General features: G+C 35.4%; 1 protein-coding gene across 8 annotated transcripts in view; it reads left to right on the top strand.

The window, feature by feature from the left end:
* The window catches only part of LOC122689685 (probable ATP-dependent RNA helicase DDX4), a 727,334-nt gene extending 706,204 nt beyond the window's left edge, over positions 1-21,130 (top strand). For all 8 annotated transcript variants that reach the window (XM_043896317.1, XM_043896316.1, XM_043896318.1 and 5 more), the window contains 8 exons: positions 1,483-1,637; positions 4,084-4,213; positions 5,593-5,759; positions 9,983-10,128; positions 17,531-17,630; positions 18,402-18,672; positions 19,925-20,035; positions 20,688-21,130. In XM_043896317.1, coding sequence (XP_043752252.1) covers positions 1,483-1,637; positions 4,084-4,213; positions 5,593-5,759; positions 9,983-10,128; positions 17,531-17,630; positions 18,402-18,672; positions 19,925-20,035; positions 20,688-20,774 — 1,167 coding nt within the window. In that variant the 3' untranslated portion in view covers positions 20,775-21,130. The remainder of the gene's footprint in view (positions 1-1,482; positions 1,638-4,083; positions 4,214-5,592; positions 5,760-9,982; positions 10,129-17,530; positions 17,631-18,401; positions 18,673-19,924; positions 20,036-20,687) is intronic.
* The last annotated feature ends 1,930 nt before the right edge of the window (positions 21,131-23,060 follow it).

Genomic DNA, 23,060 nt, shown 5'->3' with positions numbered 1-23,060 from the left:
ACTTCATGGCAAATAGATGGAAAACAAAAAGTGGAAACAGTGACAGATTTTATTATCTTGGGCTCCAGAATCACTGTGGACGGTGACTACAGCCACGAAATTAAAAGACACTTCCTCCTTGGAAGAAAAGCTATGACAAACCTAGACAGCATTTTAAAAAGCAGAAATTTACCACTTTGCTTACAGAGGTCCTTACAGTCAAAGCTAAGATTTTTCCAATAGTCATGTATGGATGTGAGAGCCTTAAAGAAGGCTGAAAGCCGAAGAATTGATGCTTTCAAACTGTGGTGCTGGAGGAGGCTCTTGAGAGTCCCTTGGACAGCACGGAGATCAAAGCAATCGATCCTAAAAGAAATTAGTCCTGAATATTCACTGCAAGGACTGATGCTGAAGCGCCAATACTTTGGCTACCTGATGTGAAGAGCCACCTCATTGGAAAAGACCCTGATGCTGGGAAAGATTAAGGCAGGAGGAGAAGGGGGTGACAGAGGATGAGATGGTTGGATGGCATCACCAACTCAGTGGACATGAGTTTGAGCAAACTCCGAGAGACAGTAAAGCAGCCTGACGTACTGCAGTCCATGGGGTCAAAAAGAGTTGGACACGAGTTAGCGACTAACAACAACAGTGTAATAGCTGATACAGTTTTGGAGTCAAGAGAATGAGAAATAGCTGTATGTACTGTTGTTGTCTATGTACTGTACCTGGTCCTTAGTACGAAGTGACCTCTGGTTATGCTAATTCTAAAAGATCTCTGATGGGACCAAGTTGGTCTTAGGACTAAACTGTGAGATTTGTGAATTAAATAGGGTTCCATGAGATGAGCATTAAAGACTGTCATTTCCAGGATCCTAGTCTTGCTTCATACTATATTAGTCTTAAAAATTCTCCATAGTAGCGTTGAAAGGAAAATAAGTGAAAATAAGCTGTACCATATAGCAGCTAATGTGTGACTTACATGTGGTTTTGGAGGTAGATTTTAGTGTCTTATTTAATAAGAAAACTGTAGCACAAAGTTTCTCTTGCCATATGTAACATTTATGAGGGTGATATGTTTAGTAAATCAAATGACTGCTTTCCCAATTTTTGCTCTGTTTTGTGGACCACTTTTGTCATGCATTCTGATTTTATTTCTACCTCAAAAGGAATCATTTATACTAAATGCTACATTCCTCATTTACCTCTCAAAATAAGTTAATGTTTGTTTATGTAGAATCTTTGGTTGTGTTTGTTTTTTAAAAAGCACAAAAGATAGTTTCATAAGATAGATTAACTTTATCAAACATTTTATATTGTATAATATGAGAATGACGACCAAAGTATTAGATACCCATTGAAATAAATATTATTTCCCTTTTGCATTTTAAATTTATCAAAAAGATGAAAGAAGCAGCTAAGGGATATAAAGACATGAGGAATAGGTTGCCATAGGGAAAAGGATGATGCCCTATAAATTTGTAAGTTATGCAATTTAACTTCTAGGCAGCTTTTCTCTTGCCAATTTTGGCTCATATGATGCGTGATGGAATAACCGCCAGTCGTTCTAAAGAACTGCAGGAACCAGAGTGTATTATTGTAGCACCAACTCGAGAGTTGATCAGTCAGATCTATTCGGAAGCCAGAAAATTTTCTTTTGGGTAAGTACATCTGGAATGCCACTCACAAACAAGTTTTTTTCTTTAGAGGATTATTGTATTTATTTGGGGAGGAACTCAGTACATGAGTAAGAATGCAGTCATATAATTTAATGTGGTGTTACCTGACTGAAGTTGACTTTTTCATAATCTTGTTTATAGAATCTATTTTTTAAAATGCTTATTAAAAATCAGATGGTGATAGAAGTAGAACGATAAGACCGTGTACATATTCATGTGTTTTCTGGTAGTGTTTAAGTATATGTTTAAACATGAGTTTATGGTGTTCCTAATAGTTTTCTCTCCTTTAACCCGTAACTTCATAAAATGGATAACTGCTTATTTAACAGTCAGACGTAATTTTTAATGACTGTAAGATTGTCCATGTGTTTGTATTTTATTTCTCTATTTGGGAGGTTTAAGTTGTTTCTATAGATTTAATGTTCAAAATATGAAGTTATTTTAAAGCTTGCATTCTACCAGCAGTATTTGAAAATGCCAGCTTCACTATACACTTTGCCACTATTTGGTATTGGATTAGTTATCTGTTGCTGCTTACCTTAAAACCTAGTTGCTCAAAACAATGCATATTATTTACAGTTTCTGAGGGTTAGGAATTGAGGAGCAGTTTAGCTGGGTGTTTCTGGCTTGGCATCTCAAGAGGTTGCAGACAAGATGTCATCCAGAATTACAGTCATCTGGCTTTATTGGATCTCTCTGTAAGAATGGTTGTCTCTAGGAAGTGACAGCTGGCTTCACTTAGATTGAAGGGTCGGTGAGAAAGAGCAAGGAGGAGGTTTCTGTGACTTTTGTAAGACAGTTGCAGTCACTTTTGCTGTACTCTGTTCCTTACTAAACAGGTCACTAAATCTAGCTCATCGTCAGGACTGGCTATATAATTTGCGAGAACTAGCCCAAAATGAAAGTACAAGGTCCTTTGTTAAAAAATTATGAAGAATTTTAAAGCAGCAAATAGAATATTAAACCAAGTTCAGGTCTTTTTTAAGCATAGGACTCTGTATTACAGCACAGGTTCTATACCTATGAAGCCAGCTTTGCACACATCTTTGGAGGAGGGAGTTAGGATCTATATTTAAAGGAAGGTGTATTGAAGAATTTGTGTACACATTTTAAAATCACTACAGCTATCTTCATGTTTTCATCTATTTGGTTATTGAGAGGTTGAACTACTTTTTGAATGCTTTGTACATTTTCCCTGTGAATTATCCATTTGTTGTCTACCCATTTATCTGTTGGTATATTAGTCTTTTCCTGTACAGTTCTTTAGAGCTTTTGATCTAGAACCTTCAGCTTTTAATTTGTATAAATCAGTTTATTTGAAATTAGAGGAGAAAAAACTAAAATTATTAAAATTCTTTTAATGTCAAGCTTGACAGATCTTTTTTTGTAAGAAGTAGATGTACATTGCTTATACCAGTGTTTATTTCTTACTGACCCCCATGTACTGTGTTGCTCTTCGAGCTTTTAAATCAAGTAAAAGATAAAAGTTTTCTTTTAAAAAACAATAATGATATTTCAGATAATATGTATGTACAAAATGTGTATTAGTATGTGGATATTTGTTGGAACATTTTTGTGGCAAAAAACTGAGAAGTGTCTAACTGTCTATCTTTAATCCTCCTCTTCAAAGTTTACACACTATTATGGTTTTATGTGAAATAGTATAGAAAGAGCTGGTGCACATGTATGCACTTTAATCCTCCTCTCAACAAATCTTAGCATACTAAGCTTGGTTGCCATCCTTTAAAAAAAAATGGTATATGTTGGAGCTAACACTTACTATAGAACTGTACTCATCTTTATAGATGCTCAGTGTTCTTTGTACGGAAGGCCTATAATTCTGTTTTTTATTGTTAGATAATTTTCAGTCTTTTGATACTAAAAATCATGTTAGCAGTGAATATATTACACAGTCATCTTTACCCCTTTGTGGGGATATATCTGAAGGGAAAATTCCTATATGTGAATTTCTTGGGAAAAATAAGTTTTAAAATTTTAAGAGAGACTAAAATTGTGAAAGAGATTATATCAGTTTATCCCCCTGAGTGCCAGTTTCCCTACACTGGCTGACATGGCATTATCACACTTAAGGGAAAATTTTGTTAGACTTCATTTGTTTTGCTTTATTGATTTAAAAAGTAATATTGAACTTAAAGTGTTTAAAAACCGTCTGTATTTTTAATGAACATTTGTTCATGTTGTTGGCCTGTTGTATGGGTGTTGGTTGTGTTTATCACTGTTTTTGAAGAGCTCTGTCAGGCAGGTTGCAAATATTTTTTCCCTCAGCTTTTCAACTTTCTGGGAAGAATTGTAAAAGAATGTTGAATGTATTAGCTTTTTCTTCATGGGTTTCATTTTACATCTCATTAAAAACAAATGACTAATTTTCAAGCAACTAGAAAATGACATTTATTTTTATTGTCAATAGGACTTGCGTAAGAGCAGTTGTCACATATGGGGGAACCCAGTTGAGGCATTCAATTCGACAAATAGTACAAGGCTGTAATATATTATGTGCTACTCCTGGGAGACTGATGGATATCATAGGCAAAGAAAAGGTAAGCTCTAGAGGGATACAGTGTTGTGAGATTGACTAGTAATTGTTTTGTTTGGGAAAGAGAGAAACTTGTGTAAAGACATGTATGTTCATTACAGCACCATTTGTATATTAGGCTCCCATCTGATTCCTTGAATGCTTTCTTTTAATACAAATAGGTAAATAGTATTTTCCATTTTATACTCGGGAAAACAAACTTTTAGTGAGATTATGTAATTTATTTTAATCTCTAAGTTAGCTCTAGTAAGTGATAGGGTTAGAATCTGGATCTGAATCCAGAATCCATATCCTAGACCCACTCTACTGGGAGAAAAATGAAGTCAGTGCTTTTTTCTAGTTTCGTATATGTCTTGAGGAAATCATTTTTTTTTTCCCTGGAAGAAAACCTTTGTGGTATCAGTAATTGTGTCTCCTGTTTTAAGTGTGAGAGTGATATTATCCAGGATTGTTAAGTTTCTGTCTTTGGAGAGCGATTTTAGGGCGATTTATTTTCAGTATTCACATACCACATTATTACATCTCTGTATCAGTATTTTCAGTTCACTTTCATGACCCTGATTTGCTTTTTAAGGCTGTTCTTTAAAGGGATTATTAAAAATATGCTCTTTCTGCAGAAAGGAATTTTTCTTATGGTACTTATTAAGAGTATCCAGAGAAATTCACCTTGATTTCCCACCTTGTTTCCCATCTTCCATAGGGTAACAAAATCACTTGTTTTCTTTTTGCAAATATGTGCTTCTGTTTTTAGCACTAAATATTCATGATAGGTAAGAAAAGTTTTCCATTTGTTGCTGAGTGGTTAGAGAATCGGGGATTTATTAAGGGTTTAAAGGCATTAGAAATAAATTTGTCAGTTATAGGCCATTTGATAATGTCATGCTGTTAAGAAATTTTATTTCTTACACTAAATAGCCTGACTTGATCAGATGATATAATCTAGATATGTGCTGTCCAATACAGTAGTCACTAGCTACGTGTGGATATTTACATTTTAACTGATATAAAACTAAAAGTTCATTCTTCAGGCACACTAACTACATTTCAAGTGCTTAATAGCTGCGTATGGCCCCTGGCTAATACTGAAGATATAGAATATTTAAGTAATTACAGAAAGGTCTATTGTGTAATACTGATCTAAATGTTTTGGTTTCTTTCAGTTTTATGAAATGTTTTATAAGACAAAATTGAGAAATGAAATGAACACTAATACTACTAGCTAACCATAACAGTGGTCTCATCATTGTATGCATTGATTTCTAATCTTCATCTTTGAGAATATATTAATAGTTAGACTTGATGAGAATATTTTCATTTAATATATCAACTACTGTACTAACTAGTATGCATTCTCTGCTCTAACCCTTGAAAATATCCTAAAAGATTGGTCTCAGACAAGTCAAATACTTAGTTTTGGATGAAGCTGATTGCATGCTGGATATGGGTTTTGGACCAGAGATGAAAAAGTTAATTTCCTGCCCAGGAATGCCGTCAAAGGAACAGCGTCAGACCCTTATGTTCAGTGCGACTTTTCCAGAAGAAATTCAGAGGTAAATTTTTTCTTCTTAGAAGTGGCTGCTGTGTACTAAAATGCTTTTACAGCAGGAGAAACAATGTGAATATCTTATTCTTGAGAGATGATAACATGGATAGTTTAAAAGTAAAAGTATTTCTAAAAAGTTTACTATATTTTTCATTGTTTCTTACCTTAATTCCTGGCTTTGCATTAGCATCACACTTTATTAGAGTGTATGTGGTTGTGTGAGTGAGAAAATGAGAGCACGTAGCACCTCGCCAGGATTTAGTAAGTGCTTACTAAATGAAATTATTTTTATGGTGGTGCCCCCTCTTCGACCCCAAATTATAGAGTTTGGGGGAATTGAACTTGTGTTAGAAAATGTATGTACTAATTGTTGACAGATACCTGAGTATCATATATACACTGTGTGGTCTGTGAGTTCTGAGGTTCGCATGACGTATTCCTGCTAGAATGGTGACTCTTCTTTCTGCCTGCTAATCCCTTAGCAAGAGGGAACCTGAAGTACCCACACAGCAGGTCTAGCTTATACAGTTCAGTAAAACTCCTGTTTTCTCTGGTGGAACTGTTCTCCCTTTGGGAACCAAGACCTCCAATACTTATAGTTGGTGCAGTGAGCACAATTTCCCATGTGGGTCACTGGGAGTGATGGTAAATGGGCCACTCTAGCTTGTATCCCTTGGTTCCCAGACCCACATACTCCATAAAGATCTTTGGTTCCTACCGAATGATTGCTTTACTATCTGCTTTTAAATGTTATAAATTGCCTATTATTCCATCTGAAGTCCATTTTTCACATTCTGCATATTCCCTGAACCATTGTGGCATCCATATCCTTGGCTTGCATTTCTACCTGTATGCACTCCCAAACTTATACCTGTAATTTTTGATTGAAGTACAGTTGATTTACAATATTATATTAGTTTCAAGTGTACAACTTAGTAATTTAATATTTTATAAAATATATTCCATACAAAGTTATAAAATGTGAAGTATGTTCCTTATGCTGTACATTCTGTCTTTGTAACTTATTTTATACCGCATAGTTTGTAACTCAGTCCGTTTCACCTCTTTTACTACTCTCCTGGCCCCCTCCCTTTGGGTGACCATTGGTTTATTCTCAATATCTGAGTCTGTTTGTTTTGTTATGTTTGTCACTTCGTTTTATTTTTTAGATTCCACTTACAAGTGAAACCACACAGTATTTGCTTTTTTCTGACATATTTTACTAAGTATAATTAACCTCCGGATTCATCCATGTTATTGAAGATGGCAAAATTTTCATTATTTTCTATGGCTGAGTAATATTCCATTGTGTGTGTGTGTACCACATCTTCTTTATCCATTCATCTGTTGATGGACACTTAGGTTGTTTTCATATCTTGTCTATTGTAAATAATGCTGCTATGAACATTGGGAAACATGTATCTTTTCATTTTAGTGATTTCATTTTCTTCAGATATCTACTCAGTAGTGGAATTGCTTCCTAAGGTAGTTTTATTTTGAATTTTTTGAAAAATGCCCATTCTGTTTTCTATAGTGGCTGTATCAGTTTACGCTCCCACCATCAGTGCATGTGGATTCTCTTTTCTCCACATCTTGCCAACCCTCGTTATTTCTTGTCTTTTTGATAATAGCCATTCTGACAGGTGTGCGGTGATATCTCATTGTAGTTTTGATTTGCATTTCCCTGATGATTAGTGTTACTGAGCATTTTTTCATGTGCCTATTGGCCATCTGTACATCTTATTTGGGAAAATGTCTATTCAGGACCTCTGCCCATTTAAAAAAAATTGGGTTGTTCGTCTTACGCTATGAAAGAAATCATGAAGAAACCCAAAGACAGTGTACTGATTGGGAGAAGATATTTGTAAACAATATGTTCAATGAGGGGTTAATATTCAAAATACATGAAGAACTTGTATAAGTTAATATTTAAAAAAAAACAGCCTGTTTATTACCTGTATGCTTAATCTCTCTCCTCGGCTTCAGACTTTTAGATTTAACTCTTCAGGATTATTTTTCCTCTTCGATGAATTACCAGTAACTCATGTTCGTCAGGTACAAAATTGAACCTCTTCTTCAACGCCCTGTTTTTATCTTTCCAGTTTTCCTTGTTGGCTTCGAGGTCTTTCGAAACCAAAGTCCTTTGAAGCATGTTGATTCCTCCCTCATATTCCTTTAACTCTGCTCTTCAAAAGTATTCAACTTGGCAGTTATCTCTAAAATATTGCAAATTTGTTAGTTTCTTCTCTGTTTACCACCTTATTTTAGGTCCTTTTCAGTTCCCCTCTGCTCATTGATAGTAGCTTTCTAATACGTCTGTAGTTTGACTTTTGGGCTGTTAAAATTGCAAAACTAAGTCTGATTTTATAGCCATTTATTTAAAATAAATTCTCCCATGTCTTTCCATTTCCACAGGCTAACCAACTTTTAAATACTTCTATATGTGACAATTTTTGCCTCATTTGCCACTTTATTCCTTGGAATGATGTTTTTCTGGTTTATTTAGAGTATTTTCTATTGGCTACGCAAGCCAAATTCTGTTCCTCTTCATTATTTATCCTTATTTCTTCTTTGCTTCTGCATAGAATGCTTTTCCTTAGTCATCCCTATTTCATGTTCTTGCTTGCTGCTTCCTTAGATCAAGCTTTAAACTTGAAGACTCTTTTTTTTAAAAAAAAAAAAAAACTTTAAAAAAGGTTTATTTTTTTAAATTATTTTTAATGGTTCTTTTTATTTTTTTAGCTTTTTTCCATTTATTTTTATTCGTTGGAGGCTAATTACTTTACAATATTGTAGTGGTTTTTGCCTTACATTGACATGAATCAGTAGACATTAATTCATGACATGAATTAATAGACATCATTTCATCCATTTCCTGCCCGTCTTGTAAAGGAACCCTCTGTCTTTTGAAAGAAACTATTTAAAACACTTTGCAGTTTTCTTGTAATATAGTAAGGTCCAATCAATGTTAACTATTGTAGCACTAACTTACTGTAGTAAAGCATTGAATAATTAAAACATGTAAATATTAAACTTAATAAAATATTTTTAAATTATAGTCATTGCTTTTATATAGCTATATTTATGCTGTTTGATATGAGCAACACAGGCAGAGACCATCATATTCATCTTTATACACACAGTACCTTATACCACATATACCTCACATGAGGCACTCAGTATATATTTTAATGAGTGTAAAGGATGATTGATAATTAAGAATTTCAGATAATGTCAAGGTTTGCGCCTGGATGAAAGGGTTCTTGACTCTAGAAGTAGTGTATGAACAAGAAGTTTTTCTTTTATGGTAAGAGAGCAGATGAAAAAGAAGCAGCAGTGATTTATTAAGATTCTAGATCTGCAGAGTTTGAGCTATTTTCTTGATATGCTAGAAGATGACTAGAAAGTAAGAAATCGCTATGTAGGAGAGAGGAGGACTGCTCCATGACCTCCTCTTTTTCCTCCCAAACTTGCTCTGTAATTGGCAATTCCACTTCTCCCCACCCCATGTTTCTGTGATCTAAAGCAGGGCTTCTTCATGATATATTATCTGTGAGTCGTGTGTGTGTCAGGATGCTGATACCCTCAAACTTTGGGGAGAGCATCTGCAGCTTGGTGTGGCCTAGCCCCTGGTCTGTTCACCTGGTCTCGTTTTTTTCACCAGTTATGCTCTACAGGTATTATCATCTTCTGTGTCATGATGTGAAAAGCATTGACTTACGATCTGGTTTGCTCAGAATATTATAGTTCATTTGGAGTATACGAATTTAACAGCTCATATTTTCAGGGAAACAGCTCTTTTAAATAACATATATGAAGGTGATGAATGAAGAACAGAATTTTTGCTGTAGGTTTGCATTTTAATCTTTAATTAAAAAATTCCTCTTGTTGTAGTCTGATAGTTTGGCATATTTTTATTATTGTTGTGTACACATTTTGTATAGTTTCATGTGTTCGGGGCTTCCAGTTGAAATTACTTACCCATCATTTGACACAGACTTTTTCATTTGTAATAAATGTTTTGAAAAATGCTAACATTTTACAATGATATTTGAACGTAATACTTGGATGATGTAATATTTACCATCTCTTATTATGACTGTTATAATCTGGCTTATAAAAGTTATAATCTGGCTTATAAATGTTGAAGTAACACTTGCAGAAATTCAGTGAATATTATTAGTATTAATAGAACAGAATAAGTTATGGAATACTCTTTTGTCTTTCAAGGTTGGCTGGGAAGTTTTTAAAGTCAAATTATTTGTTTGTTGCCGTTGGACAAGTGGGTGGCACATGTACAGATGTTCAGCAGACCATTCTTCAAGTTGGCCAGTACTCAAAAAGAGAAAAACTTGTTGAAATTCTACAAAACATAGGTATATCTTCTGTTGATTATCTTTTGTCATGATTTTGATTTTTACAAAAATTACTTTTAGAAATGACTTTAAGATTATTTGGCATGAGTTAAATAAGTTTTCACTGTTTCTTCTTCCTCTAAAGTTCTGTTTATTATGATTTGATTCGTCTATGGGATCACACAGAGTTGGACACGACTGACGTGACTTAGCAGCAGCAGCATAGTCCTTTCTCCTCTATAAATGTTAAAAAAAAATAGGAGGAGTTTGAGACTTTTAACAGTGCTTGACCAAAAACTATTCCAGCAGAAATATATATGTTCTTGTTTTAGAAAATAGAAAGGATTAGAAACGTATCTTTACATCAAGCTCTATTTACTCCACTAAAAGTACTATCTTTGCTGTATTTCTAATTCCCAGTTTTTGCTCTCTAAGGCTTCCTGTATTCATATAGTCAAAGACTTTTGGAGCTAGAAGGGACTTTAAAGGTCTAATTCTATTCCTTACAATGTTAATGAGAAACTCTATCCCTCCCTTCAAAAAAGTCAGTTTTTATGGAAAGTTGTATTTCTTTGTTTGATTGAGATAGCTTTGGTTTGTGCCTAGAAATAAAATTTTATAATATGGCCATTTTAATATTTTTTGTTGCCTCACAGGCTAAATGTATTATATGGATCCTTTCTCCTCATCCTCCATTTTAATTGTCTGTTTCAGTTTGAAGTCAGTGTTAGGAATGGGGAATAAAAAGGCAAGAAGCTGTCTAATTTCCAACAACAAGAAAAAGTTGATTTGGAAATGCTTTTAAAAGGCTTCTAGTCTTCAGTTTTTTCCGAGTTTTATATAAAAAAAAAACTTTTTGCCCATTATACAGAGTGAAGTAAGCCAGAAAGATAAAGAACATTACAGCATACTATCACATATATATGGAATTTAGAAAGATGGTAACGATAACCCTATATGCAAAACAGAAAAACAGACACAGAAGTACAGAACAGACTTTTGAACTCTGTGGGAGAAGGTGAGGGTGGGATGTTTCGAAAGAACAACATGTATATTATCTATGGTGAAACAGATCACCAGCCCAGGTGGGATGCATGAGACAAGTGCTCGGGCCTGGTGCACTGGGAAGACCCAGAGGAATCGGGTGGAGAGGGAGGTGGGAGGGGGGATCGGGATGGGGAATACGTGTAACCCTATGGCTGATTCATATCAATGTATGACAAAACCCACTGAAATGTTGTGAAGTAATTAGCCTCCAACTAATTAAAAAAAAAAAACAAACCAAATATTCATATTGAGTTTGAGAAATGTTATTAGTTTTACTTCATGATATGTTTTATAGCATGTACTGTTGCATGCAAAATAATATTTGCTCTGGGCCATATACTACTCTGATTGTTTTACATGTGTTCACTCATTTAATTCACAAAACAACCTCCTGAGGGTGGGGTTTGTCATCCTCATTTTAAGATTGTGGGCACTGAAATACAGAGATGTCATATAACATGCCCAGTATAAATTGAAGTTCCAAATGCAACAGGAGATAAGTAATACATGGTTTTGGTGAAGTTAGAGCACATTTGTAGTATAATTATCTTAAGACTTTTTTTTTTTCATTTATTTTTATTAGTTGGAGGCTAATTCCTTTACAGTATTGTAGTGGTTTTTGCCATACATTGACATGAATCAGCCATGGATTTACATGTATTCCCCATCCTGATCCCCCCTCCCACCTCCCTTTCCACCCGATCCCTCTGGGTCTTCGCAGTACACCAGCCCCGAGCACTTTGGTGCACTGGGAAGACAAGTGCTTAAGACTTTTTATATGTGAATTTATGGAATGAAGTTTGAGAATAATTCAGCTGAAGATAGTGTTTCAAAAGTGCTGGTTTCCCTTTGGGAAACCTTTGAGGTCAGCATGTAAGCACTATTGGTATACTTCTATATTACTTTTGAAAGGGTAAATGTTTTATAGTTCATAATTTATTATTCTTGGTTTCTTTTTACTTTGCATAGAAATGTTATGCTGCAGATCATATTTTATATATTTTGTTCATATAAATTTATCTCTCTTTCTAATCATTAACTTAAATCTGGTAGCTTTCCTCTTCTGCTTTTAAAATGTATAGGTTTCATTATTTCATAGTAGTATCAGTTCAGTTCAGTTCAGTCGCTCAGTCGTGTCTGACTCTCTGACCCCATGAACCGCAGCACGCCAGGCCTCCCTGTCCATCACCAACGCCCAGAGTTTACTCAAACTCATGTCCATCGACTCGGTGATGCCGTCCAGGCATCTCATCCTCTGTCATCCCTTCTCCTCCTGCCCCCCATCCCTCCCAGCATCAGGGTCTTTTCAAATGAGTCAGCTCTTCACATCAGGTGGCCAAAGTAATGGAGTTTCAACTTCAACATCAGTCCTACCAATGAACACCCAGGACTGATCTCCTTTAGGATAGACTGTTTGGATCTCCTTGCAGTCCAGGGGACTCTCAAGAGTCTTCTCCAACACCACAGTTCAAAAGCATCAGTTCTTCGGTGCTCAGCTTTCTTCACAGTCCAACTCTCACATCCATACACAACCACTGGAAAAATCATAGCCTTGACTAGACGGACTTTGTTGACAAAGTAATGTCTTTCTCTTTAATAAGCTATCTAGGTTGGTCATAACATTTCTTCCAAAGAGTAAGCGCCTCTTAATTTCATGGCTGCAGTCACCATCTGCAGTGATTTTGGAGCCCAGAAAAATAAAGTCAGCAGCCACTGCTTCCACTGTTTCCCCATCTATTTGCCATGAAGTGATGGGACCAGATGCCATGATCTTAGTCTTCTGGATGTTGAGCTTTAAGCCAATTTTGTACTCTTCTCTTTCATTTTCACCAAGAGGCTCTTTAGTTCTTCTTCATTTTCTGCCATAAGGGTGGTGTCATCTGCATATCTAAGGTTATTGATATTTCTCCTGCCAATCTTGATTCCAGCTTGTGCTTCCTCCAGCCCAGTGTTTCTCATGATGTACTCTGCATATAAGTTAAATAAGCAGGGTGCCAGTATACAGCCTTGCCATACTCCTTTTCCTATTTGGAACCAGTCTGTTGTTCCATGTCCAGTTCTAACTGTTGCTTCCTGACCTGCATACAGATTTCTCAAGAGGCAGGTCAGGTGGTCTGGTATTCCCATCACTTTCAGAATTTTCCTCAGTTTATTGTGAGCCACACAGTCAAAGGCTTTGGCATAGTCAATAAAGCAGAAATAGATGTTTTTCTGAAACTCTTGCTTTTTTGATGATCCAGTGAATGTTGGCAATTTGATCTCTGCTTCCTCTGCCTTTTCTAAAACCAGCTTGAACATCTGGAAGTTCACGGTTCACGTATCGCTGAAGCCTGGCTTGGAGAATTTTGAGCATTACTTTACTAGCATGTGAGATGAGTGCAATTGTGCGGTAGTTTGAGCATTCTTTGGCATTGCCTTTCTTTGGGATTGGAATGAAAACTGACCTTTTCCAGTCCTGTGGCCACTGCTGAGTTTTCCAAATTTGCTGGCATGTTGAGTGCAGCACTTTCACAGAATCATCTTCCAGGATTTGAAATAGCTCAACTGGAATTCCACCAGCTCCACTAGCTTTGTCTGTAGTGAATCTTCCTAAGTCCCACTTGACTTCACATTCCAGGATGTCTGGCTCTAGGTGAGTGATCACACTATCGTGATTATCTGGGTCGTGAAGATCTTTTTTGTACAGTTCTTCTGTGTATTCTTGCCACCTCTTCTTAATATCTTTTGCTTCTGTTAGGTCTAAATTTATAGCTGATCTTAAAAAAGACAAAATCAAAAGTTGTCAGAAGAGAGTTGAACATTCTACTAGTGTAAGATTACTTAGTTCTTAGGCAGTAATTTAATTGAAGTGACAAAGCATTTAAAAATAAGAGTAGAAGATAACGTGGTTATAAAGAACAAAAGCTCTTTCATAAAGGTCTTTTTCTCTTTAAACAACCAAAGACATAATAAAGTCAAAAGAATCTCTGCTATATAGGCTGATTATAAGGAACAGAAAGAAGAAAGAAGAACCTTTCATATTGTAAGTAAAGGCATTAAACAGGAAATCAGGAAATAGTTCCATGCAAATTGATTGAATTTGATAACATTTTAACATATTTCATCCTTTTTTTTTTTCTTTTTTTGGGGGGCTTTCCTGGTGGCTCAGTGGTAAAGAATCAGCCTGCAGTGTAGGATACGCAGGAGACGGTTTTGATCCCTAGGTCACGTAGATGCCCCCTGGAGGAGGACATGGCAGCCCACTGCAGTATTCTTGCCTGGAGAATCCCATGGACAGAGTTGCCTGGCTGGCTACAGTCCATGGTGTCGGAAAGAGTCGGACACCACTGAAGTGACTTAAGACAAGCACATAGCTTTTTTTTTTTTTTTTAATAGTCACATATTATAAACTGGTATAAAATTCAGTTTCCAAGTTTTATCTTTCATTGTGCATTTTTCATATTCTGGAACAAACTGACACTTTAGGACAAAATGAATCTTTCTCAGGTTCCCTGAGATGCTCTCAAGGAGTCTGTGAGGTAAAAACAATTTTCATAATTATACTAAAATTATTTCAACATGCAGAATGTTCCAGTAAATATTTAAAAAAACTTTTTTGTTTTAGTTTTCAGGGTTGTAAATGTTAGTTGTTACAACCCACGTAGCTAAAACTCTTTGGGATTGTTGATAATTTTTGAGTTTAAAAGAGTCATAGACCAAAATTTTGAGAGCTGCAACTTTAGGGAAATTTTGCTTTTCCTTTCCTTGAAAAATAAATGCAAAAATGGCTGTTCATGTCAATGTATGACAAAAACCACTACAATATTGTAAAGTAATTAGCCTCCAACTAAAAAAAATAAATGAAAAAAAAATTAAAAAAAAAAAACAGTTTATGCTTCTTGGTCAATATTACTCCTTGTATAGTCTCGACCACTTAGGTTAATTATTACTTTTAACCAAAGTTCACTTCTGTTTCATAGAGAAAACTAGAGGCAGGGATGGACAGTTGAGAGATACCATACAGAGACATTGAGGCTGACTACCAGAACTCATGAACTTTCTATCCTACTTTCTACACCACACATATCCTTTTACACTTAAAGTAGCAAAATTCAGTATCTTCCTTATTATGACTCAAAGATATTTCCTCTCTATAATATATGAAAAATAACAAGCAAATTCTATCCTAAATATTCAGTGATTATCAATTTAATTAACTCAGTATAGTCTACTGTTTTAACTTAACCATAAAGCCAAAGATCCTGGAAATTATCTTCAGATGACAGTATGCAAAACAGTAGATGATGTTGAATAGTCAGTTTAGTTGAACACAGATTTACATTTTCATACAGTTAAACATTATGTAGAATATTAATTTGATTGGCAAATCTTCATACATTAGAAAAACCCAAGTAAAATAAGATATGTTTGTTTTCTACTTAACACTGATAAATTGGAGCAAGGACATGCATATTTTTAAAACCAAAGTTATTAAGTTAGTCTTGTGTATCAAAAGTTTCACTTATTTATGAGAACTTGGAATCTTAAAATGTTTCTGCTTAGTTGCTATAGGAAGAGTTTTTAATTTGATATAGAGTGGGTGCTTAGTTGCTTCAGTCATGTCCCACTCTCTGCGACCCTATGAACCATGGCCTGCCAGGCTCCTCTGTCCATGGGATTCTCCAGGCAAGAATACTGGAGTGGGTTGCCATTTCCTTCTCCAATACTTAGAGTATTGTGAGTCAATTTCTCTATTTTCTGGGAATTTTAGATTTCTGGAATTTTTAGAATCATGGTTTTTAGAATTATGGATTTCTATAAATTCTCTAATTTATCTGTGTAAACCAGTCAGAATTGAGCTCCTTTAAGAGGCTTTATGTTTGTTAATACTTGTCCATAGAGTATTAACATAAAGATTATGTACAGTGGTAGATAAAAATCTTTCTGAATTATAGATACATAAAGAGCTGATAGCTTCAGTTCTGTCGCTTAAGCTATAGGTCAAGAATGTACACAGAAATACAAAAAATTGCAATTTGCCTACCAGAGCTAGTATTCTTTTTAGATTCTTTTTTTTTTTTTTTTCTTTTTAGATTCTTAATTAACTTTAGTTCATAATGGACCAGCAAAATGAATTCTGTATTATTTTTCACCTCACAGAATAAGTAGTTGTAATTCATTAATCCATCTACAAAGATCACAAAATGGTCTGATCATAAAACTAAATTTTCATTATCTCTGCCACTGAAGGGCTATAGCTTATTACCTGAACTAGAAAAAAATCCGAACTTTTTAGAAGAGGAAAAAACAGGGAAAGTGTCAGCAGAGTTAAATTTTTATTACCATTTTGGGATTCACACTGGGGGACCAGGAAAAGATGAGATCAGGGCTTTAAGCTGCATGGTGGTATTATGTACCTGACTGTATCAAATGAATCAGTTGTGGCATTGGGCATCTTGATGGATGATCTCCAAAACTGTTGAAAGATTAATTTTTGATAAAACATAAAATGATGACTCATTAATAAAATGACTATGTCTCAAGGATATAGCTCATTTATTACTGTGAGTATCAGTTATTCTCTTGATTTCCTACCTGGTTGTCTGATATCTGAGATTAAATATCACCTTTAAAACCTTCCTTTCTTGCAATCCTACTATGTCACTTAGGAAGTTCCATTCAGTATCTTGCCTGGAGAATTCCAAGGACAGAAGAGCCTGGTGGGCTATAGTCCATGGGGTCACAAGGAAACAATCGGACACGACTGAGTGACTAAGACTCACTCCAGTTGTTCAGACACAAAAATATGAGGCATCTTTGGTTTCTTTCTCCAGTGTACATATCTGATCTGTTAGCAGAGTCCTCTTGTTTCTGGAGAAAGAAATCAAAGATGCCTCATGTTGGGGATTAAGGGGTTTGAATTGAGATAATGTTGAAACATAGAATATTGTAGAGTTTGTCAGCCCTGGGTTGAATGCAATTGTTATGAATGCCTCTGGCAGTCAAGGTAGAATAAAAGAGTCTATGACCATGGGACGAACAAAGATGTTTATTTATAGAGAGGGAAATGAAGGGCCTGAGCCAAATTTGGAACTGCTGAGTTGGCAGGTAGATATCATTTATCTTTCCCTAAGTCTCTACTTATTGCTTGGCCTATGAAGGCAAAGGGCAAGCAGCTGTTTTTCTTTCTTTTTTTTTCTTAGTCATAAAGTAGAAAAAAGTCCTTGTCTCTCGATCTCTGACATTCATCCACTCAGGAAATATTGGAATTGCTCTTACCTATCAGGCCTGAGTTTAGGTGCTGGGAATATAGTGGTGGATAAGACAGTTTCCTACTCACCCTATGCATTTTTTTCTTTTCCTAATTTTGTAATTTGAATGTTTCATTGTCTTGTAGGTGATGAAAGAACTATGGTCTTTGTTGAAACTAAGAAAAAAGCAGATTTTATTGCCACTTTGCTTTGTCAAGAAAAAATATCAACAACAAGTATTCATGGGTAAGTAGGTTATGATGATTTCCTAGAAAGGAGGGAACTTCTATTTGCCATTTGTCAAGAAATGTTGGTATATTTAACTAGTAGGAAATCCTGGAATTAGGATTTCAAGATCTAACTATTATTCTTCATCTTTTAAGTTTTTATAAGAACCAAGTGGCAGGGATGGGTGAGTTAGAAGTATCTTAGGTTCCTCATCATGATTGTCAAGCGATCTCACTTAAAAGTCTCTCTGATCCTTAGATCTAGGTGTTTATTCAGCTAAATCTATTCCATGCTTGAGATTTTTTTCCATTGGAGTCCTCAAAAATGTCATATTAACACAATTTCATTGGCACTTTACTAGAAGATCTAAAATATTAATCAGTGAATATGTAGAATTCAGAGATTAGACTTTTAAAAAATCAGTAATTTTTGAGAAACCATTTGATCAGGTAGTTGTTTATTTTTTGTCAAAACTAGACAGAGTTTATTAGTGGGTAAGATTTGATGTTTGTCATATTTGAGTCTGTATTTTGGCTGTAGGTATTAGCTGTCACCTTACTTCATCTGCAAATGGGGTTAATCGTCCTAACCTCAAAGTGTTATTGTGAGAATTAAATGATGACTTAAAAGAAATTAGTATAATACTTTGTATGTAAGAAGTAGACATTAATGTTAAATGCTGCTATTTTTTTTACTGTTATTAAAAAAAATCTATCCGTTGAACTTTAATGGTTCTCTTTAATAATTTTCTTAAGGACTGTTCTAATACATGCTTTGTTTTCTTTCAAGTGATCGTGAACAGAGAGAAAGAGAGCAAGCTCTTGGAGATTTCCACCGTGGAAAGTGCCCCGTTCTTGTTGCTACCTCAGTAGCTGCACGAGGGCTGGATATTGAAAATGTTCAGCATGTTATTAATTTTGATCTTCCTTCTACCATTGATGAATATGTTTATCGAATTGGGCGTACTGGTCGTTGTGGAAATACTGGCAGAGCTATTTCCTTTTTTGATCTGGAATCGGATAGCCATTTAGCACAGCCTCTAGTGAAAGTGCTATCAGATGTAAGTTTTTAATTTTTAAAACTGAATGGATAGTGTTCTTACCTTGTCATTGAAAGCGGACATTTTATATATATGGATTTTCAGTTCAGTTGCTCAGTCATGTCCGACTCTTTGAGGCTCCATGGACTGCAGTATGCCAGGCTCCCCTGTCTATCACCACCTCCCAGAGCTTACTCAAACTCATGTTCATTGAGTTGGTGATGCCAACTCTGTCGTCCCCTTCTCCTCCTGCCTTCAGTCTTTGCCAGCATCAGGGTCTTTTCCAATGAGTCAGTTCTTCACATCAGGTGGCCAGAGTATTGGAGCTTCAGCATCTGTCCTTCCAATGAATATTCAGGACTGATTTCCTGGTTGACTGGTTTGATCTCCTTGCAGTCCAAGAGACTCTCAAGAGTCTTCTTCAACACCACAGTTCAAAAGCATCAATTCTTCGGCACTCAGTTTTCATTAAAGTCCAACGCTCATATCCTTACGTGACTACTGAAGAAACCATAGCTTTGACTAGACAGACCCTTGTTGGTAAAGTAATGTCTCTGCTTTTTAATATGCTATCTAGGTTGGTCATAGCTTTTCTTCCAAGGAGCAAGCATCTTTTAATTCCATGGCTGTAGTCACCATCTGCAGTGATTTTGGAGCCCCCAAAAATAAAGTCTCTCACTGTTTCCATTGCTTCCCCGTCTGTTTGCCATGAATTGATGGGACTGGATGCCATGATCTTAGTTTTCTGAATGTTGAGCTTTAAGCCAACTTTTTCACTCTCCTCTTTCACTTTCATCAAGAGGCTCTTTATTTCTTCTTTGCTTCCTGCTGTAAGGGTGGTGTCATCTGCATATCTGAGGTTATTGATATTTCTCTGGGCAATCTTGATTCTACCTTGTGCTTCATCCAGCCCAGTGTTTCTCATGATGTACTCTGCAGATAAGTCAAATAAGCAGGGTGATGATACACAGCCTTGACGTACTCCTTTTCCTATTTGGAACCAGTCTGTTGTTCCATGTCCAGTTCTAACTGTTGCTTCTTGACCTGCATACAGATTTCTCAGGAGGCAGGTCAGGTGGTCTGGTATTCCCATCTCTTTCAGAATTTTCCACAGTTTGTTGTGATCCATACAGTCAAAGGCTTTGGTGTAGTCAGTAAAGCAGAAGAAGATGTTTTTCTAGAACTCTCTTGCTTTTTTGAAGGAAAAGTAAACATGTGAATCTTTTGAGACTTTATGCATGTTGTTTATGAAGTTAATTTTTTTTTTTTTAAGGCTCAACAGGATGTTCCTGCCTGGTTAGAAGAAATTGCCTTTAGTACATATGGTCCTGGCTTCAGTGGTAGGACAAGAGGAAATGTGTTTGCACCAGTTGATACTAGAAAGGTTAGTTGAGGGGGAAAATTTAGAAATTGGCTTTTTGTTATTTACTCTTTGTAAATGTTGCGCTTAATATTGTGAAGTAACTATAACAGTAACTTAAGCCATTATTTTCAAGCTTGGAAGATTAATGTTTCTCTAAAAATTTTATGTACATATATAGTTTTGGTCTTAAAGGGGAGGGATTTAATTTAATTATGCTCAAACACTTTCCTTTCCCATTTTAAATTCTAATTTAGGATCTTCTGAGATTTTCGTAGTAATTCTTTATTTTTTGAATTCTGACCACATTATTAGGTAAGATGAGATAGTAGCAGTGTGGTTACATATCTTTTCTATTGTGTCAGTCTAGGCAACATAATTTTTATACAGAAACAATGGGCATACTAGTCATTAAGTATTTATGCTTATTCATTAAAGTGAAGAGCTTTGTTTTTCCATTTGCCAAAACTATTGGCTTACATTTTTTTCTTGAAATAGTCTGCAATTTAAACTTCCTAGGTTGATATGGACCTTTTGTCAAATAGATTGGAGTCAGTGAGAATGAAATTTTTTGTTTGGGGAAGAAATGGTAGACAGCTTGAGTCCTTGCTATCAGTCTAGGTAGTGTAACTTTAACGCTACATAAAATTAAATGTTTGTTTGTTTCTTTTTTAAGAATTACCTCCGCAGGAGCTCTTTGAACACAGCAGGGTTTTCTTCATCACAAGCTCCTAATCCAGTAGATGATGAGTCATGGGATTAAGACGAAAATAACCAGCAAGTCTGTGGTACAGTTGTGATGCAGAGAAGAAAGTAGTTTTGATTTTTGATTTTTTAAAACAGAAGTATGAAACCTTGCATCTCCTATCCTTCTGTTCGTACTCCCACCCTTAAAAAAAAAACCCTTACTGACTAGTTATGTGAAATGCTAAAAGTTACAACGATGCAATTACTAATACAAATGGTGTTAACTAGAAAGATTAAAACATTCTAAATGCCTTGCCTATTTCTATTGTATTCTTCAAGGGTTTTAGACATACTTCATGTCTAAATGCCATGTCTTAGTATAGTGTTTATTGATCCTAGAGCAAACAGGATTATAGGATACACTTTTGGTTAAAAATTAGTGGGTTCTATTTTTGCTTAAAAGGAGCCTTTAAACAATAGTGTGTCACTGAAATGTAATGACATGACTTTCATGATAGAAACAGTGAAAGACAAGCTTTTAAAAGCAATTTTGATTTTATATCATCAGATGTGTGATGAACATGGTTGAATGTTTGCAACGTGAACTCTGTACTCAATGATACAACTGTTTGTATTTATAATATTACTCAGACTTCTCCTTAAAAGTAAAGGATGATGCTGTCGTCTAGAAACATCCCACCCTCGCCTTCTCCCTGATCCATGTCAATGTATGACAAAAACCACTACAATATTGATATTGTAGAGTAATTAGCCTCCAACTAATAAAAAGAAATGAAAAAAAAATAAGGGATGAAACTCTTTCCCCCCCAAGTTTTCCAACAGCACTTTTAATTTTTCTTGTTACAGATTATAGTTCTCAACTCTTGTATTTTGAAATTTTGAGTCTTGTGAAGCCAATGAAGTGAAAAGTCTTATATAAATTGAATATGTATAATACACATTAGTACACAGATGCAGTAATGAAAATCATTCTTTCAGCTCAACCTATATCAACAGAAACAGTGTTGTTCACTCTTGCCATAATTAATTTTTTGACATTTTAATATTGAGGGTGAAAACTTTTTTTCACTTCCCCCATTACGTATCTTAAATTTACTGTGTCTACGTGTACCCCAGTGTTCATCGCAGCACTGTTTACAATAGCCAGGACATGGAAGCAACCTAGATGTCCATCGGCAGACGAGTGGATAAGAAAGCTGTGGTACATATACACAATCGAATATTACTCAGCTATTAAAAGGAATGCATTTGAATCAATTCTAATGAGGTGGATGAAACTGGAGCCTATTCTACAGAGTTAAGTGAGTCAGAAAGAAAAACACCAATATAGTATATTAACGCAATATATGGAATTTAGAAAGATGGTAACGATGACCCTATCTGCGAGACAGGAAAAGAGACACAGATGTAAAGAACAGACTTTTGGACTCTGTGGGAGAACGCAAGGGTGGGATGATTTGAGAGAATAGCATTGAAACATGTATATTATCATATGTGAAATAGATCGCCAGTCCAGGTTCGATGCATGAGACAGGGTGCTCAGGGCTGGTGCACTGGGATGACCCTGAGGGATGGGATGGGGAGGGAGGTGGGAGGGAGGGTCAGGATGGGGGACACAGGTACATGCATGGCTGATTCATGTGAATGTATGGCAAAAACCACCACAATGTTGTAAAGTAATTAGTCTCCAATTAAAATAAAGAGTAATAATTTTAAAAAAGAGGGAAGAAGGGCAAACAAAAACTTAGTGTGTCTAGATTGTAAGAAATTCTTACTAAATTATTAAATAAATGAACCAAAATATTAACATAAAGCAAGTGAGACATAAACACAGGGGGACAAAAATAATCCGTTTCAAGTGTATGTTATTATTCACTTAAAATATCCAAAGCAGCATTTCCTGAACATGTATGTCTGGTTATAAGAATTTTGGCTAGTAAAGGAGGCATTGCAATTTAAAAGAGGAATGGAACATTCAACAGATTCATCTGGGATAACCAGATGCCTACCCCCATGCCATATTAAAAATCAACCCTGTGTGACATGTAAAAATTACAACTACAAAAAAAATACAGTTAAATATTAAACCTTTGACTTGGGAATGAGAGTTGACATTAAGCTCACAGGACAGAAATCATGAAGGAAACAATGAATAGATTTGATCGCAGCAAAATTACTTGCTTATATAAAAAGGGTAAACAGAAAAGGAAAAATATCACTATGACTATAGTGGATTATCAGCATATAGTTATTTATATATGTGGGTCTGTAGGAATACCGTTAGACAAATACACAAAGAACAGACAACTCAAAATGAGAAGTTTAGTTAAAAAGAATAAGC

This window comes from Cervus elaphus, chromosome X (genome assembly GCF_910594005.1).
Source record: "Cervus elaphus chromosome X, mCerEla1.1, whole genome shotgun sequence".
Taxonomy (NCBI): Eukaryota; Metazoa; Chordata; class Mammalia; order Artiodactyla; family Cervidae; genus Cervus; species Cervus elaphus.
The sequence above is the reverse complement of the archived record's forward strand: the minus strand, read 5'-3'. Positions and strand labels throughout refer to the sequence as shown.